This window comes from Scleropages formosus, chromosome 13 (assembly GCF_900964775.1).
Source record: "Scleropages formosus chromosome 13, fSclFor1.1, whole genome shotgun sequence".
Taxonomy (NCBI): domain Eukaryota; kingdom Metazoa; phylum Chordata; class Actinopteri; order Osteoglossiformes; family Osteoglossidae; genus Scleropages; species Scleropages formosus.
This window is the reverse complement of record NC_041818.1, coordinates 18,253,815-18,270,088: the sequence shown is the minus strand read 5'-3', so window position 1 is coordinate 18,270,088 and position 16,274 is coordinate 18,253,815. Positions and strand designations below refer to the sequence as shown.

At 41.8% G+C, this 16,274-nt stretch overlaps 1 protein-coding gene across 4 annotated transcripts in view; it reads right to left on the bottom strand.

The window, feature by feature from the left end:
* gria1a (glutamate receptor, ionotropic, AMPA 1a) overlaps positions 1 to 16,274 on the bottom strand; it is a 59,106-nt gene that overhangs the window by 24,577 nt on the left and 18,255 nt on the right. For all 4 annotated transcript variants that reach the window (XM_018756473.2, XM_018756476.2, XM_018756474.2 and 1 more), the window contains exons 4-9: positions 11,004 to 11,188; positions 9,576 to 9,629; positions 4,182 to 4,340; positions 3,222 to 3,389; positions 2,085 to 2,189; positions 838 to 948 (exon numbers count right to left, since the gene is read on the bottom strand). In XM_018756473.2, coding sequence (XP_018611989.2) covers positions 838 to 948; positions 2,085 to 2,189; positions 3,222 to 3,389; positions 4,182 to 4,340; positions 9,576 to 9,629; positions 11,004 to 11,188 — 782 coding nt within the window. The remainder of the gene's footprint in view (positions 1 to 837; positions 949 to 2,084; positions 2,190 to 3,221; positions 3,390 to 4,181; positions 4,341 to 9,575; positions 9,630 to 11,003; positions 11,189 to 16,274) is intronic.

Sequence of the window (16,274 nt, the reverse complement as noted above, 5' to 3'; positions counted from 1 at the left end):
GGTACTGAGATTAGGAGCAGGCCTGTCACACCAAAACATGCTCTTATTTGCAGCCAAGTTTTATCACCATCCCGCTTCTTTTATACTCATGTTGTTGGAGGCCCATGATTATTTTACAAGAGGAACACAGTTGCTGGAGCAAAAGAAGAAATACAAGCATGTTTCTTGCTTCATTAAGAAAGAATAAAACGCTTGCCTTGTTTACTATTCACTAAAATTATTTCAGAAGAGAGAAAGGCCACTAATTTCTCACTAGATTGTTACAGTTCTACACTGGGAAATAAATAAAAGCTAAATTTTTTTTTCACAAATTTACATTTATTCATTTAGCTAACGATTTAAGCCAAAGCGATTTACAATGTTAATCTGCTTACAATTATTTACCCATTTATAAAGCTGGGTAATATTTTTTTTACTTGAGCAATCAAGGATAAGTACCATGCTCAAGGGAACTACAGCCAAAGGTGAGATTTGAATCTGCAATCTTTGGGTACAAAGGCAGCAGCGCTAACCAGTATGCGAGCAGCTGTTTCCTAAAACTGTGGACTCGTAAAAATCACCAGACACTGTATGCAGCACCTATTAAACTAGTGCTAGAAGTTTTAGGTCTACTCAGACAGGGAACTGACTGATTCAATTTACTGTTTTGACTGAACACATTTAAATATCCTTCAGAGCTTTTAGTGATGTAAAGAGAGCTGGACAAAGCTGCTAGACTGAGCCCTCCTGGATTGCAGCTGAACAGCCATTCAGGAAGAATTGTCATCCAAAATACAGCTTCTCTTCTTGGTTGTATTACACAAAAAAGGTATTAAACATTGATAACATGAAACACACAAGGATAGTTGTGACAATGTAAGTCCTGTTCTGCAGTCCATAGGTTTCGTTGCTGCCTGGTGCATATGTTGCCGTGCTCACGTACTTCTCATCTTCATTCCAGTACCCCACCTGGAATCAGGAGAAAGGGCAGCATGTTACTACACTGCAACTGTATCTATTACGATTGTGTATATTGTCCCAAAAGTGGCGTTTCTTTTGCTTTACTGCACTCGCTGGCCTTGTCTAAGTGCCTTGTCTTTGCTAGTTGGGCAGCTGACAGAAGTTCCACAGATCATGTACTTTTATACTATGTCCACTTAGTGCTGGTTGTCCATATGGCAACCAGCACCACTGACTGGCACCTTGTGGGGTGGAAGGGCTTAGAACTGAGAGCAGAGACAATCGCATCACCAGTAGTCTGAAAGATTAGTGAAGCCAAGGGACCAACTCCTGCCTATTTTACCTCTAGGGTGCTCTGGCTCAGGACTTGCAAATGATACAGCCTGGATTGGGATGTCCACCTAGGCTGCGCAGGTAGTCCTCTACTTACGACAGCATACCATTTCTACAACCCCACTGTAAGTTGACTTAGTAATCTGCAAATTGCCTTATACTGCATTATATAAGCCATAAATATGTATATAAACAAATACATGCAAGAATGCAATGCATAACAAGACTGTTATATTTTTCACTAATTTCACACTTTATTCATGTTGAAACAATACTACTGCAGAATAATAACAACATAAATACGGGTACACTATTATAATTATTTTCACTTTCATTTCTAAATCTGATTTCTAAACCCATTTTCTTTTAGCTTTTCTTTCCTGCACCACCAGAATACTCATGTTTTGCCTGCTAGCCATTGTAAAAAAAAGCAACTTGAAAGGAATCACAAACAACAAACTTTTGTAAACAAAGCGTAGTTGTTGCTATATGCTATACACCCAAACTGACTGAGTGCCAAACAGTAACAGATACAGGTGCTTCACTGCAGTGCGGGTAGCGGATGGTCTCATATAGGAGATGGATTGATCACCCTTAGAGGTTATGACCAAACGTAATATCATAAAGCTAAAGGGGGAGCTATTATTAAGTCCAGGTCATCATAAGTTGTATATGTCTTAAGATGAGAACTACCTGTATAGGGAATTCACTTCCCTATCATTGTCATTGGTCATTGGGCTGCCAGGTGAGGGCCTGTTGGATTGTTGATGGTTTTCTTATCAGTTTCTTTTTTCACAGACAGTGTCACTCACTTTTTTGGGTCCAGCTAGTCTTAGCTCCATCACGCTCACAGTATAGTTTGTCCGCCGTCCTTTTTCATTGAACTGGATGTGTCCAGTTAGACCATCTATTCGAACCTGTGAGAGAAACCTGCATTAGCTCTTCCAGCACATCTGAAAATGCATGTAAAATGCATGCAGTCACAAGTTTCCAGAAGTAACGGAAATTACATTTACTACACATAATATATAAATAAATTTAGTTTTAAAAAAGAAAAGGCTTTCTAGCCTTTCTAACCCTTAAAGGTATTTAATAACAGGGTTGGGGAAATTTTATGCAGTGCTCACTAATTAATATAAAGATATCTTATAACACACTACTAGACAGCATATTTAGCAACTGTTACCTTTTCTTGTTTTGTTTGTTTATTTGTTGGGCAAAATATGTTACATAAAGACACCGTATTTCAATTAATCCTACCAAGGTCATAACTCATTTTAATTCTTTCTTGAGGTACTTCATTTACATCAATTTTAATATGTTAAACTAATACATATGACTTTTGCACATTAAACAGTGAATTTTAATACTGAATGTCTAAAAAGCCACGTTGTGAATCAAGCTATTCATTTCCTTTCCAGCATGCAGGTTTTCATAATGAAGTCTTTCCTGTTTGATGCACACATTTCAAGTGGAACTGCATAATTTTCATTGCAGTGTGCTGATGCTGGGTAAGGCCCGGTAAAAAGGACTGAGCTAACTGGCTGAGATCAGTCTCGATCCCCAACCGTGCATTTGCCACAACCCAGAATCCTCTGTGGCAGCCCCAGGCATTCATGGGCATGTGAATGGAAATGCCAGACAAAACTGAATCTTAATGGCTTTTTCCCCTGCTCTGAAAAACAATCCCTCTGAATCCAACTGTAGTTTCAGATTGCATGAGTCCATCTGCCACCAGATAAAATCAGACTGTACTTGAGTTTCTGAAGGCACAGCCTTCTCCCTTCATGCTTCCAGCTGTGTACCATGGGTGTTAACAACCCTGCACTAATGGCCATCACAATCATCAACAGTTCAACAGCTCACTGTATCTATCTCTCTGAGGATTCTTCTCAACATGTGGCCCTTTCACTAAGATACAATATTTCAAAGACCCCTATTCCCACTACCTGCTGCAGGGCTCTCTGGATGTCAATACCCTGCCCCCATGGTGCTGGGGGGTTGGCCAGGCAGTCGCCAGCATTGCCTCGACGGGAAATGTCTATACGTTGCCTACGGAGGTTCTGGAAGGCAGTGGACATCACACTCACGCCGTCATAGGTGAGAGCCCCGGAGTACTAGGGAAGAGCAGAGATGAGCGTTAAGAAGCAACTGTACAGTGAGAGTTGTCTCTGATGGGAAAAGAATAAGTTCTCTAGTGAATAGCTGGAACGGTGGTCAAGAGCAAACTGAAATGTAATTCAATATTAAGCAAGTTCACATCCCAGAATAGAAGTTGCTGTTGTACCCTTTAGAAACGTACTTGTGGTAGCTATGTTTTTAATGCTCTGCTGAGCATGCTATTTAAACTTTAATAGCTGATTTAAGGGCCAGATTCACCTTTACTTCTTGATTAGGTTCAGACTGTTTGGAGAGTATAGATCACTGTTGCAGATCTTCCACCAGTGTGTTGTAGAGTTTGCACTTTTCTATGCAGCTGCGTCATGCAGTAAAGGGACATTTCTATAGGTATGCCAGCAGACTGAACAAACTAGTCAGGAATGCTGCCTCAGTTCTGGGAGTTATGCTGGACTCTCTGGCAGAAGTAGAACAAAGAAGGATGCTAAATAAACTCATTGCCATCACAACGACTCTCACCCTCTGCATGTGACCCATGCTAAACAGGGGAGCACCTTTAGCAACAGAATCATCCAGTTCTGCTGTTATAAGGTGTGATGTCTATCTATCTATCTATCTATCTATCTATCTATCTATCTATCTATCTATCTATCTGTCTAACTGACTTTAACAATCAATATAAATCAAGGCACTCTTTTACTGTCTTGAACGTATCCCATGTAAACTGTCCCTGAGGACTTCATCCTCACAATTCGGAAACTGAGATATCCTTGTCCATATCCTCCTTGTACCTTGAGTGTCCTCTTGATGATCTTGGAGTCTTTGTTGTCAAACTCAAGCCACTGTTGTGCCACCCGACTGACAGCTGGGTCAGAATGGTTCACCAGCTGGAATCCGGTCACATTAGCGCCACTGTTCCTGAACTCCGTCAGGTTCATGTCCAGGAAGCCCTGCAAGAGACAGATTCGTAGCTCAAAACCTCTACTGTTATGAATTTGGCTTTCTGTATAATGAGAAGTTGTCCAACGTGTGGCCTGAGAACTACAAGAGCATTTGTGAAATTATTAATATATACTATACCTACCATGAATATAAATGCTACTAAAATATAAATACTATACCTATCATACAAAACAAATGCTACTGAATCACGGGATAATAGAGTTAGACACACACACCTGAACACACACCACTTCTAAATGAAATGAAATAATAATTTTTCAATTTAGACATTTAAAATTCAGTTCATAATTTACTATTGATTCTTTGATTAACATTTTTGATAATTTGAGTCACATTTTTACACTCACATTTTTAATTTGAGTCACAACCCCTTAGGCCAGTTCACAACAACGATTGTGGTCCTTGACTAAAAAAAGCTGGACACCCCTTGTGTAATGTCACATTCTATAGCATATTCAAGTATGAGGTGGCAATGGGTAGACTTACTGGCTTGGTTTTATCTTCTTATTATTACAAAAAACTAACCAAGAATTTTACCCAATAATCTGAAAACATCCCTTTAACTTTCTTCTCCTTAATCACAACCAAATCTTTATGGTGGGCCTCTATAATACTTATAAGGCTGGTGGTCCTAACAAACTGCTGCCCTCAGCCCGGCAGCTGGGGGCATGGCCTAGGCTGCTGCCTGCAAAATGTACTGATGGAAATAGCTGCACTTTATTTTTGTTCTGATATAAAATGAAAAAGACCAGATCAGAACAATAACGATCACACTGAATCAGATCAGGTTCTACAGATCTCAACACACTGAAATACTTTGATTAAAAAAGAAAAAACCTCCCCTTGAACTCCGAGGCAATCGGCGACGCTAAACAAAGCTCTGAAACATCAACAGCTGCCCTCAATAAGACCACAGTTGTCTACCGCACACAGTAAAAACCCCTCTCAGTAAAAAGAGCAAACCAGATAAACTCATATTTTCCAGGTTGTTGAGCAGCAGTGGATGATGGATTGAGGTTTAAAAACTTTGGAATGATGAAGTCACTAAAGCCTTAATAAAATCAACAGGAATATCCAAACAACTGTCAAATGGGACAAAAAAATCCTGCTGGATCTTGCGAGCAGTGTATTTAGTAGAGGACTTTGGTTCACAGCTGTGAAAGGAAGGTAACAGGTAACATTTAGATAGTACAGGTACGGTTCTAGCTATACTTATCATATAATAGGAAAGAGGGTAATTTAAGTGAACCTTTCAATCCTGTGTTCGTTGAAAAAGAAATGTTGGGGTCAATAACAAAATCAAAAGGCTAATCCCTCTCAATGAATACAGTTACTCCTAAGAAAGCCTGCTTTATCCAATAAAAGCCTGAAAACCAGGAAGTGGGAGCTGGAATATAAAATGAAAATAAGAAAATATCATGAGGGACTATGAATATATATCTAACCCTTCAGACTCCTTTGTTAAAGCTTTTTCCCCCCACAAAGAGTAATCATCCACCCTGAATAGAGCATTACAGTTCAAGAGAACAAAGCCTAAACTGTGATTCCACGTTGTAGTGCAAAAAGTCAGTCATTTTAACAAACTCTGCAGTGAGGACATGCAGCAGCAAAGAGACTACACCAAAGGTAATGTTTTGTTTGATATATTACAGGGCTTGTAAGAGGTCACCCCTTCATCTCACTGGAGAAATGTTCTGAGCAATGACAGGTAAGGCTTTTTGCACACAGCATACTCATTGCTCCTCCTGAAAGGTTTTGTGGTTCAGGCACGCTGGGGAAGATTGGGGCGGTTCATAGCTCTGAGTGCAGGGTTCACGAGAGTCCCGGGCAGACCAGGGAAGTTGTGCGGCTGGGGAGCAGATCAAAATGGGTTCAGTGTTCGAAGCATAGCTTCACTACCCTGTGGTCCTCCTCAGTTTCCCTGTCTGCTGAAACACCAGGAAAGGGTTGGGGGGTGGGTGGGCACTGGGCATAAGACACACTGAGACACACGCTTTTAAAAAAGAAAAAAATGAGTGTCAAAACTCCGTCATTGGTAATTATTTCATTGTAATGGCAATTACTGATGCTTTGAGTCTAAAAAAAGTTTCTCTCATCTCAGAATTGATGGCATCTTTCAAACCATTTAAACTGGACATAACCACATTGACTTCTGCTTGAATCTCAGGGCTACAGTTGGTCTTGTTCTTAGTCCCGTGTTTCTTCTGTGGTATTATGCACTCAGTGCTGCTTCTGTGTCTCTTTTTGCTGTCAGGAAGCTGAAAAAACTCCACATCGACAGGTGTTTCACACACATACCAGGCATGTGGCATCTCATGTGACATAGCGCTCACTTACCAGTGGAACATATGCCTGTTTCAAGGCCCTGTGCTGTTAAACGAGGGGTATCACCCACAGACGGCAAATCCACACATGTTGCATGCAGGCAACGGTGTGAGAAATTATCTGTCATCACTCTGCGGGTTTACTGGTTGGTGGGCTGGACCGTCTGTACGGAGTGTGACTGGGGTAAAGATGGAAACACTGGGAGGAAACCTGGACTATGTGCAGTCAGCATTCACAGGCTGCACAGTTGGCTGAGGCAGTTAGTGCTTCATCGGTCACTAATCCCTCTGCACGAAACTGACTTTTTATCTACAAGCATCCGTGTAAGACGGGTTCAGATCTCTGGTCGGCACCGTACGGGCAGCAGAGCAAATACCTATTCATTACAAATGCCAGTGAGGACCCACACTTAAGATACCTAAATCTAAGAAAGCAGAGTTAACACATATCTCCGTTTGGGAGCATCAGGAGTTAAGTACCAATAACAGTTCTCAGCTAACAAAATTACCATGATGGACATGTGAAGTGTTAACAAACCCTAGATGGTAGTAAAGACAGTACCTAGTGCTTAAGGTTTAACATATGTTAAAATCTTATTTTTTCCAATTTCTCTAGTGGTAAGAGTTGTTTCTAAAAGTGGATTCTTGTATATATTATTCAGAACAAATTTAATGCATTATGAAACATTTATGAACATAGTCATAATATGCAGAGATATACATTTCAGCAAATTCTTTACTATTAATTCCAGTCATATCCATGCTGAGAAACCTGTGTGGCCATAAAGTCCTGCTGCAAGAGTTTTTGTCCTTTCTTAATAATTTATTCTGTTTTATTTTTATTTTCTGTCTAATTTGTTTCATGGAAGAACATGTGTAGAAGAACATGGGAGAAGATTAAAATTCGTGCAGAAAATGGAGGGAAGCCTATAGACAATTTCTAATAAAGTTTAATTAGCATGCCTAGGGACTTCTTGACCACCCTGTGGTAAGAAAGGAAAAACTGTGAAGCAATGGAAACACAGTAAGACACCAAAAACCTAGTGGGTATGAAACAGCACCGCAGTGCTTTATTAGTTGTGCCAGTAGAGAAATAAACCCGGAAATACAACCTGTCTGGTAGGCTGGCACTTGCTCACTGACTAACTACTCAGAAAAAGCTAGACCTTTCTAAAACAAGTGCATGTATCTCCTTGGACAGCAAGAAGGCAAGCATGCAAGCACACATAGATAAATACACTCATATTATCACACAGGACAACTTCCACAATGTCATTTAATTATCCAGTTTCTCCAAGAGCGCACGTGTGTGAGGGGGTGTGAAAGCACACTGAAAGGAAGCCCTCAGTTTTGCTAGAAGCGCAGAAGTGTAAGAGAACGGGCTCAGCAGGCGGTCACCCCAAATCTGGTATCAAATATAAAAAACTATGCAGATAAAAGGGGACTTGGATCAATTGCTTAACATGAAATGATCTCAGCAATGAGTCAATGTGTTTGAGAATAATGAACAGTGCTCCCAAATTACTCTCCCCTTTCACACACAGCGACGTTGTGTAACAACATCGCCTCCTCAGTTCTCTTGACCCCATTTTCTAATTGCGTTCTAGAGGTACCCTTTAAAGGAGGGCTGCTCCTTCACAAAAGATCACCTCACAATCCTCGCCTTACACTCTCCTCGCTTTTGATTGAGGAATATGTCAAGATCGGCAGCTCTCCAAAACATGCCACCGGCCTTCAAGGACCTTTCTCCTGCACTTTTTGGCAGCTGGATGACAAGAATGCCCTTTCAAGGAACCGCGTGCACTGTGTACACAGACACATGTATCTGTAAAGGATGTCTGATGTTCATCACCTTGTTAGGCTACTACCACTACCAAAGGTTATTAAGTGACCCAACACATTAAAACGATCTAATGCAGTGAACAACATGGAAATGAATCCCTTTTCTGAGGCACAGATCACACAGTGCTGTGTTCACTATCTGACCCAAGATGAGACAAAACGATCCAAGAGGAGAGCAGTGGGGCAAAAGCTGCTATGGAATATGTAGATTTAGAGACTACGGCATCAGCCCCCTCGTATCCTCAGCTTGTCTTTCTCTCTCCTTTTTTCTAAAGTACCTGCACTTTCAGGTGTGAATATTCCTTGGATGAATGGGCAGTACTGTATGTTTTTCTGATCCAAGAGCCAATGAACATGGTCTGTCGAGCAGAGATGGTTACTATAGAAACTGGTCATCGCTTAAGCTTGGAGACAGAATGGACGGATTGTAGACGGAGCTCAGTCACCACCCCCCACACAACATGATGTACCTAACAACTCGGGCTTGAAGAAAAAGATACATTTGCTTTAGTTCCATTTGTTTCTGATGCAGTGGCTTTTAAAATGTGCTGCTGCTTGCAGTTCTCTCCAGCTTTTCATACTGTGGGAGTTTCATCAATACAGTAAGATCTAATAATCATCTTCACTGTAGGACAGTGTGAATATCCAAACCCAGCAGGCTGCCACCCACAAGCACGGATCTGCATACTGATGCTGTTATTACCATCATTGCCATTAATATCCATTATTTTGTCAGTTTTCTGGCTTTCAATAGCCTTTTGCTCTGTCATGGAATTTTGTCGTGCATCTCCAGGTGCAGAACTCATAACTTGCTGGTTAAACCATAACTGTTCGTGTGGAAAACATGCTACATCTCACAAAAGTTTCAGTTTCTTGTTTCTTGTTTTTCCACCTCATTCGCTGTTACTGTTATATTGTCTATTCCATAAAAAAATCTACGTCTTAAATTGCTATGCAGCAGCACGTTCATCCCTGAAGATCAAAGACCCGGAAACTCTTGGGTGTAAGCATCATTGTGAATTTAATGATCGCAGCCAAGGGGAAGCTTTTCCTTACCAGGTTTGCCAGTATGTAATGATAGCTCTTCAAGTTCTTCACTTTGGATGCAATCTGGAATATAAAGCAAACACAAGACAATGGAGCGTTGGTGTTAAGTGCATTCCTGTCATGTCTGCTGTTTTTTCCTGGGTGCAGGCCACAGAGAACATCCTGCACATGACAACTTCATTTCTTGAAAACTGACTAAATCTGCTGAACTATACAGCCCAGGCAGAAGGTTTTGTCTGAACCTATTTGCTGCCGATCCGGCTATGCGGAAAACAATTATTTTCTGTCCCTCCTGATTTCTGTCAAGCACACCTGTGCGGCCACCTTCGAAAAATGAATTATACACCTAATTAGTGCTTTTTTCCTTCCCTGAGATGTTTATTTGTTGGTGAAAGGGAAGCCTAGGAGAACATGTGGCGAGGAGGAGAAGCCGAACAGTTCTCTTTTCGGAGCCCCACTTAGCTTCAAGTCGAGACCCACATTGCCGCAGGAAACAAGGGGTCACTTATGTTGAACTTGTGTGACAATGTGACCAGAACAGGATAGTGAATATATCACACTGTTACTATTATTTCATAACTTAGATGAATGTTATCTTAAAAGCCGCATACAATTTTAACCTTTATCTTGACATCTCTACACATCTTCACAGCACACATTTCTTTATTTAAGAGTGCAATGGCAGAGATTGACTAGATTACAAGTCCCACCGTAACCCACATGCCACGTTTTCTAAAGAGTTCTTAGATTGATTTTTTTCGCCACATAATCAAGATGTGTTTACAGCATAATCGCTTTCGCATTCAGTAAAAAAAAATCCTGAATAATAACCATTGTGACTGAGCCAGGGATTCATTTATGCTGCAGAAATGGAAAGAAAGTAGACAATTGCTGCTTTTGTACCGTATGGCTCATTACAAAGGTGCAGCATGATGTATGCCCACTTTTTGGATTGGAGATCTTTCTTGTCTCGACTTATACTGTATGAATTGGTAAAAGTAGTGCACTACCCTTAGCTATGGACATCAGGCCATCAATAAAGATCCCAAAATGTAGAGGCATGTTACATTTTGAGGAGCTATTGCATGTTGCTATTAATTAAACAGCATAAAAAGAGCATGGATCAACACAGGATGCAGAGCAGACCCAGAACAAAACATCTGCTTGTCAGCATCATCAGCAGCAGCTGCAAACGTCATAGGCATGTCGGTTGATTATTGCAATGATAGCTAAGAATAAACACTCCTCAGTGTGACTGAATGTCTTCCTTGGTACCCCCTTCTCCTCTATAACAAGTCCTGTGTTTGGAAGTTTTTCCTTTTCCTTCAAATCCCATTGTGCCTGTTCATCCCTCATTTTACCTGTGCATGACCAGATTACAACATTTCCTCGCAAGACAAAAAATTCAAACCAAGTATCACAGCATGAGGTACATACTAGATTGAGAATTGCGACAAGCCGCTCCACCTCGCAGTCAATGACAATCTGTCCCTCTTTCTTCTTGTCCAGATCCTGGAAGAACTTCATAAATGCTGCTTCTGTCATCGTCTCAAGGTTCACAGAAGTTACAAGCCAGTTCTTCTCTGCTGCTGTGTCCAGGACCTTTTGCATTACGGTGAGTCCTTCACGAAAAAGATTGCAAGATTGGTGGAAGGAAAGAAGGAGAAGCAAAGACAAACCAAGGGAGATGGAGGCAAAGTAGAACACGGAGAAGGTATAACTTGCATAGAGGACAAATCTGAAAGCAAGAAGAGTTGTAAGTCAGTGAGAATGAATGAAACTTTGTTTTAAGATCTCAAGAGGCACACATTTTTCTACAGCTTTATATTCAACAGACTTTACCTGATATCACCCAGAGCTCATCACACAAAGGCTTTAATATTTCTATGATGTTCAACAAGCTGAAGGCCATTACGTACTGAGTCGGTGTTTTGAAAGGAAACCACAGGGGAATCAGTGTGTGACAGACAATCTTGCTATGATGCATATCATTCTCAATGTCCCTCTAATTCCCAACGCAAATCATTGCACTTTAAACTGCTGTCAGCGACCTAATCTGCACCGGCAGCCACATTGTGGACAAATTTATGAAGAACTCCTTTCCCTCACGACAATTAATTCCGCCTGAGTGGTGAATCTGTCGGCCTGAGTTTTTGGGAAGCAATTGTTTTTGTCATCTTGACCACAGCGTGACGCCAGGGGGCCGGGACGCAGTGCTCACGGCTTTAATTGAATGTTTTCTGAATCCTGTCACGCCTTGGGCTCACTCACAAGGAGTGAGAAGCTCTAGAGAACAAGAAGTGGGGGGGGGGGGGGGGGCTTTCATAGCAGATTCCTTCCAGCCTATTGCTTCAGCTGTGCTGTCACTGTACCTTCAGTGACTGCAAAGGTGTGACGCCCAGGGGGGCCCCATCGCTCACCCGTCTCACCCATTCAGCCTCAAGCACAGGGACGGGTGTGCTTTCAGAAGTTGGACTTGCTCGTTGCATGTCTCTCTCTGTTTCTTTGCATACTTTTGTATTGTTGCCCTTTTCACAGAAAATATTTGTCTATTTTTTTGCATGGTTCTTCCAAAATGTAGGAAGGTTTTATGTATTGTATTTGTACCCAGAAAAACATGAGGTTATTCAGAAGAAACTTCAGTAAAGCACAACACACACACACCCACAAACACAAACTATCTGAAGCCGCTTGTCCCAAGCAGGCTCACGGCAAGCTGGATCCTAACCCGGCAACACAGGGTGCAGGGCTGGAGGGGGAGGGGACACACCCAGAATGGGACACCAGAGAGCAGGACGTGGCCGAACCCTCTGCGCCACCGCACCCCCCGCTCTGAGACACAACTTTTAAGTAAAAATAATATCTGGCAAGAAATTTCTGATCCACAGTACATATTAATACATTTCCAAAGTTGTGCAATAAATATGTTTTCAATGTACTACACTTGTAGGCAAGATGGCCCCATCTCAACTCTAGGAGAGAGCAGGTTGTGCTTATGGTCAAGACAAAAGCTGACACATAGAGAGTGACAGCGTTCACCAACAGTGGTTACCAATTTTTCAAATCTAGATTGCATGAAAGCTAGCGAGGGGTCTAGGAAACTCTGACTAGGATCCCACTGTTCCTTTGCTTTGATTTTCAGCAGGAGGACCTGAAACATGGATAAAATACAATACACTCCTAAGTGCGTTATGGGACTGGAGCCCAATGCACCAATAGTTTTAAACAACAGTGAACACCCATTATGAGAATCATTGCCATTACTGACAGACCTAAAGAAATCATGACTTATTTCAAGGGCAACAAATTCTAGCCTCAGGGTCCATATTTTTGTCAGATTCTAATTTTATTCACTTTGTACTTGCACCTGAGACAAGGCATTGCCTCGAGACAAGGCATTTCCACGTGGCTGTACTTTCAAGAAACCAACGTGTCTTCCAGACATAGAAGAATCACAATGTTCCTGAAAAATTACAACAGTGTTGCTTACACATTGCCACATAAATTTTATGAAAGTACAGATACTGTCACTTAACTTACAAATTTATGCAAAGCAAATAAAAAACTGGATGTATTTATTGAGGCGCTTGAAGCAGAGTGACCTGCACAAGGGTCCTATGGCATGCCCTCTAGGACCTTTCTTCTGGGACTTGAACCAACAATCTTCAGGAGTCCACATAATTAACCATCTCCCCTACTACATGACATAAATTGGGTAATGTGAATTGTGTCAGAACTAGGTGTTCACTTCTCAGCAGTTTACATATGGCCACAGGTGCATGGTGGCTGCAGTTGAGGACTGGCTGTGTGCACGGAGGATGCCTGTAGTTTGCTAAAACGTTTCAATATTCATATTTCCATATGTCACTGCAATTAGCTGGTGTATGACCTTCCCTGTCAAACGGCCTGCCAAGAATCTGTTCTGCTGCTCAGGAGCTGCACTCCACCCCTCCTCCAGCATCCCCCCTCCATGTGACACACCGATCAAATGGTTTTGTTTATATTACCACCACTGTCCAATCTGTTGAGGTTAACAGGCAGTGCAGATTTTCCAGTCAGCTGGCAAAAAACACAGCATTTTGAGGATGCCAGTGATGATTACGTGTTTTTGTAAAAACCGCAATCATTGGACAAGTGATCATACTTATCACCTACAAGTCTTCATGTGTCATATATTCTGTCACTTTGATTAATTATCAACAAGGTAAGACCTACTATCACACTTAATAAAGACATGTTTTTTTTTTCTTTTAATGATTAAGTGCTTCTGTTTCACTGGTTTTCAAATTCTCCAAGTTGTTCTAACATAATAAGTTCACTATGATAGCTTCACACTGGTTTTCTGTGGCATATGACAGGGTATTCTGCTCTTTTACCTTCTCAGAAAAGAAGAAAAGACTCAGGACAAGTGGCAGGTGTCGAATACTGTCAAAATCAGACTGACTAACATGAAAGTAAAATGTGGGTTTTTTGAGGACATAACTCACTGGTCAAAATTGACAATGACATTTCACTGTGGTGCCACATAACGACAGGAAAAAGAAGAGAACTCCACTTTCCTATAACAATGTTCCATGCTAGTCACATCTTGACCATATCTCATTCAGAGCATGAGGAAGGAAAAGGTGAGCAATTTGTCTCGAATCAACCCAAGTCATCACCCATTTTACTGTATCTGTGCTCACTATCATCCCAACATGAATTATGCACTTTTTACTCAACTGGGAAGAACATGTGCAAAGCACATGTCACTCTTCCTATTTTATGACTTCTGCATAACAGTCACACAGTCTTAACCAGGGTCAAAAAATAAATCACAGGCCATTCATTTACATCCAGGTTACGTGGACACTAAAAATGACATGCTCCAAACACTTTTAAGAACACAGTTTAGATCCTGAACGAATTATCTAAAGCTAAAGGAGCAAAGATTTCTGATCTGAAGATCAGGCAACCAAAGTCATTATCAAGCAAGGCATTTGCTGCCAGAGTAACGGAAACAGTTAGAGGCTGTTTTAAATCACGATCTTGTGTTTAATCCTAGTTTTGATTTTTACACCCTGACAGCCAGCAGAGCAGTTGTGCATCTGTGATTACACTTGTGGTCGACCTGCTTTTGGCTCAACAAGGAAACTGGGTTTCTGGCTGGTGATGGTTTCAGCACCATGGACAGCTCCTGAAGCTAAACTACCAGGGACAAGATCATTTAAGACCAGTAGGCTTTGAAGGAAATAACACTGAAAATGAAGCACCATACTGTATGTACTGCTGGGGATTGTTTCAGGACCATGGACAGCACCATGCTCAGCTCTGCATTTGAGCATCATATAATGTATGAGCGCTCCATTGCTGTGAAGCACTCCATTCCCAACACCTGCTTTTCTTTCAGAGGATGGGAAATCACTTTGCACCTTGAACCCTTGGAAGCTCATGGGCCAGCAAGAACTGGCAGACAAATTGGGAAGAGAAAAAAAATACACTTGGTTCTATCTGCATTGCTCCTGCTTCAAAAGCAGTGCTGCACCATGTTCCAGATAAGTGGGAATCAGGAGGGACTGGCTTTGAAACAGAATTGCCCCCCTATGTGTACCTGCCCCCATACACCTCATCAGTCACCCCCCAAACCCCCACCCCCCACCCCTGTCCTCAACCACATATCTGTGAAGCACTGGGTTTCTCTTTCATTCACAAAGCTTGGGTTTTGCCCAGTCTTTTTTATCGACCCTTGATAGCACTCACGGGGGCTTATGCAACTCACTCTCCTTACGGACAGCCAAGTTTAAACATTTCCAGCAGAATCACTCCCTGAAGGGATCCTTGATGTTGGAGTCCCCTTGGTGTTAAACCCAGACCACACTGCACTCCTGAGAGTGCACTGCCTATCCCCACACTTTCATTTCGGAAGGAAGAAAAAAATGATAGATTTTCTCTTTCATGGCTCCACCGTTTCTCCATCTTCTGCTGCTGCCTTTTGTCTCCAAAGCCAAGACAATACTTTCTCCCATTCATCACATATACTTCCAGGGAAGAGGGCAAGCATGTCCTGTAGATAAGGCTAAATAAGCACAGGAAAACCAGTACCAACTGGGGAGGGGCCTTGAGACCATTGCTGGAGAGTTTCTCCAATTATCTGTTTTGAAAGTAGATGCCTAAATAACTCAATATTACAGAGAAACAGGGAGTAAACTTACTTGTGGTATGTGCAAAATACACATTTATGCACTTGTACGCTTAGGGACATATTCACACAGATCCATGCGTGGTACACAAAAACTCACACAAGAAAGGATTTTCTTATAAGGCTTAAAATAACTCTGGGAAATTGCAGTGCAGTATCCAGGCAACAGGAAGAGGAGAGATATGGATTCCAGAGGTATCCTCCATCTCAATCACAGAGAGTTAATGACCCCAAAGTCTCTGGCAGGGCTCTGAGAGGATTGGCAAGATATATACATCAATGATGCATCCGTGCAACTATATAAATCACACATCAAGAATAACTCAGTTTGCAGAATGGAAATGTCCATTGTCATGGTCACCAGCATGTGGCAATAAGGGGAAGGCAAAAAAGTGCCCTACTCTGTTGTCAACCCTGATCCTCCACACCCCCATTCCAGGACCATGGAGCTGTGACTTGACAGTCCCACTCTACCTGGCTGCACACCTGTGACAGATGGCCTGGCATTGTGGGACGGCCACAGCTGAGCA